We start from the raw sequence: 2,851 nt of genomic DNA, 5'->3' as shown, positions 1-2,851 counted from the left end.
ATCATCTGAAAGCAATTGTTCTTCGTTGGTTTGCTTGCTTTATAGGTGATTTTAGTGTACCTTAGTGGGCACATTACATACAAATTTAATCTAATATGTGGAAATTATTAATTTAACTCGAAGGGAAATCTGGAATCTTTGATGTGATTGTGACATCAAATAATGAAAACGAGGGTGTAACTGGGTTTTGAATTTTTGATAATCTTTTCAATCTTAATTGGCCATTAGAATTCAGAATTTCTCATGTTCTCGCGCTTTATAATGCTTCAATAGACACTATTCTGATCGCAACTAATTGTGATTACTGTGTGTCCTATCATCCATGCTTCGAACAATTTCTTCTGCACATCCTTCTTTAAGTTCTTTCTATTATATCTATAGATCACTGTGCAGTTTGTGTACAATGAGAATGTCTTTTTATCTGGACTTGAAAGTTGAAACTTGTTACCAGATAACTGATGTTGTATCTCTAGTTTTGTTTGATTTTGAAACTGTCTAGTTATAACAGGACAAGCCATGATTTTGAAACTTTTTGTTGTATGCCACTGTATTTTCTCATTCCCGTAAACACTAAATTTTTTGATATTATCAAATTCAGAACTTTTTGGTGGATGATAGATTAATGTACCCACCATATATTTGTAGAATTAATGAAGTTAGTTAATATCATTACAAACAAACTCATAAGAAGTGATTTGTAATCTCAAATTAAATTGCTTATATATGAGAAAATTCTATTCTGCTGATACATATATAATTGATTTTCTATGTCCAGTAGGAGCTTGTGGGGAGTTTAGGGACATAGATACACCATGGGTTATGCCAACGGGCAAGCTAATTATGTTAATGGAGAATCTACTTCAAATAGGAAACAACAACCTCTCTTTTCTTTTGGATTGATTACTGATGTCCAATATGCAGACATTCCAGATGGTCGATCGTTTCTTGGTGTTCCTCGGTACTATAGGCATAGCATTCTTGTATTGCAAAGAGCAGTTAAAGAATGGAACAATCACCAGAGGCATAATTTTGTGATAAATTTTGGAGACATTGTTGATGGATATTGTCCGAAAGATCAGTCTCTTAAAACGGTAAAGAAAATTGTTCATGAGTTTGAGAACTTCAAGGGACCCGTGTATCACTTGATTGGCAATCATTGCCTATACAATCTCCCTCGCAGTCAGTTGCTTCCGTTGTTGAGGATTCAGAGCGATAAAGGGCACGGTTACTATGATTTCTCGCCCATGCCAGAGTATAGGTTCGTTGTTCTCGATGGATATGACATCAGCGCCATTGGTTGGCCCAAGGATCATCCAAGAACATTAGAGGCCTTAAAGTTCTTGCAGGCAAAGAATCCGAACGAGGACAAGAACAGTCCAATGGGTTTGGTTGGGCTTGAGAGAAGGTTCCTCATGTTCAATGGGGGTGTTGGAGAGGAGCAAATGAAATGGTTGGACCGCGTCCTTGAAGAATCAACAAGATTGAAACAGAAAGTTGTGGTCTGCTGCCATCTTCCTCTGCATCCCGGCGCATCGTCGAAGGAGGCATTGTTATGGAATTATGACGAAGTAATGAACTTAATACATAGATACAATTGTGTGAAGCTATGTATAGCAGGACATGATCACAAAGGTGGATACTCAATTGATTCACATGGCGTACACCATAAAGTTCTTGAAGCTGCATTGGAGTGTCCTCCTGGGACAGATGCATTTGGATATGCTGATGTTTATGATGACAGAATATCGCTTCATGGCACTGATAGAATGAAGAGTGTAGATATGTACTTTAATCCTAAGGCAGATTTGTGATCAAAAGATTGTTTGGTTGGTTCATGAGTCTACAAAGTTCTGCTGAAGAGAAAAATATTCAGCAAGCACTAACATAAATGGCGGTTTTGTCAGAAATGATCTGCTTTAACAAATTTTGATTATTCTTGTAAAATTGTTAGCAGGCTTTGTTCCAGATATATATAAATATATATATTCAATGATAAACTTCCTTAATTACTATAGAATTTTTTTTATGTATTTCTTGTGAACATTTTAGGAGACTTTTTTTTTTCTGCTGCACCATACTTAATATATGCTTTAATATATATAAAAAGTTAATGACTTTTTTCTATAAGTCTTGTAATTTATAAAATTTAGGTCTGTATTTTTAATTTTTATTTATAAATATGGTTTGATTCAAAATAAATAAAATTTTACAAAAACAAAAAAATTCAAATAAAGGTCCAATATTAATTTTATAATCACTAATTAAACAAATATTTATTATATTTAATTATTAAATTTCTTCTTGCACATCAAGAAACAAAAAAATTGAAAACATTTTGCAACTTAACAAAATAGGTAACTACTCCAATGAAGATTTAATTATTATCATCATGTAAAGATATATAATTTTGATCATTGGATGATAGATTGTAGGATTTGATTTTATTTGAAGTAAAAGTGTTATCTTTATTTAAAGTGTTGCTAAATAAATAAGTTACACTTTTTAAATAAAAATCATCATGAGAAGATATTTTTGGCATCTTCATGGGAGTAGTTGCCAACAAAATAATGGTAGATATTGTTTTTAAATTTTCTCTCTCTGAACACTTGGTACCTTTTTCTATTGACAACAAATATATATATATAGGTGTAGAAGATTTTCTCCTTCTACACCATAAAATCCACCTTTTTGGAGTTGAGTTTGGCTTTCATGATGTACCACTCACCTAGATGCCATCCTAGACATTAAATTGTGTTATTACACTTTCTATTTCTTTTTATTTGTCATTGCTACATTGACATAAAAATATACCAAAATACTATATTTATGGAAAAAAGAGAACAAAAGGAGT

At 32.6% G+C, this 2,851-nt stretch overlaps 1 protein-coding gene across 2 annotated transcripts in view; it reads left to right on the top strand.

The window, feature by feature from the left end:
* The window catches only part of LOC107631189 (manganese-dependent ADP-ribose/CDP-alcohol diphosphatase-like), a 2,493-nt gene extending 496 nt beyond the window's left edge, over positions 1–1,997 (top strand). Inside the window, exon 2 of one of the 2 annotated variants that reach the window (XM_016334558.2) lies at positions 779–1,997. In XM_016334558.2, coding sequence (XP_016190044.1) covers positions 813–1,811 — 999 coding nt within the window. In that variant the 5' untranslated portion in view covers positions 779–812 and the 3' untranslated portion in view covers positions 1,812–1,997. Of the gene's footprint in view, positions 1–775 lie in introns of both variants that reach the window. The other variant, XM_016334551.2, reaches the window with a different exon arrangement.

Source organism: Arachis ipaensis, chromosome B01 (assembly GCF_000816755.2).
Source record: "Arachis ipaensis cultivar K30076 chromosome B01, Araip1.1, whole genome shotgun sequence".
Classification (NCBI taxonomy): Eukaryota; Viridiplantae; Streptophyta; class Magnoliopsida; order Fabales; family Fabaceae; genus Arachis; species Arachis ipaensis.
Note: the sequence above shows the minus strand (reverse complement) of the source record. Positions and strands in the feature narration are given on the sequence as shown.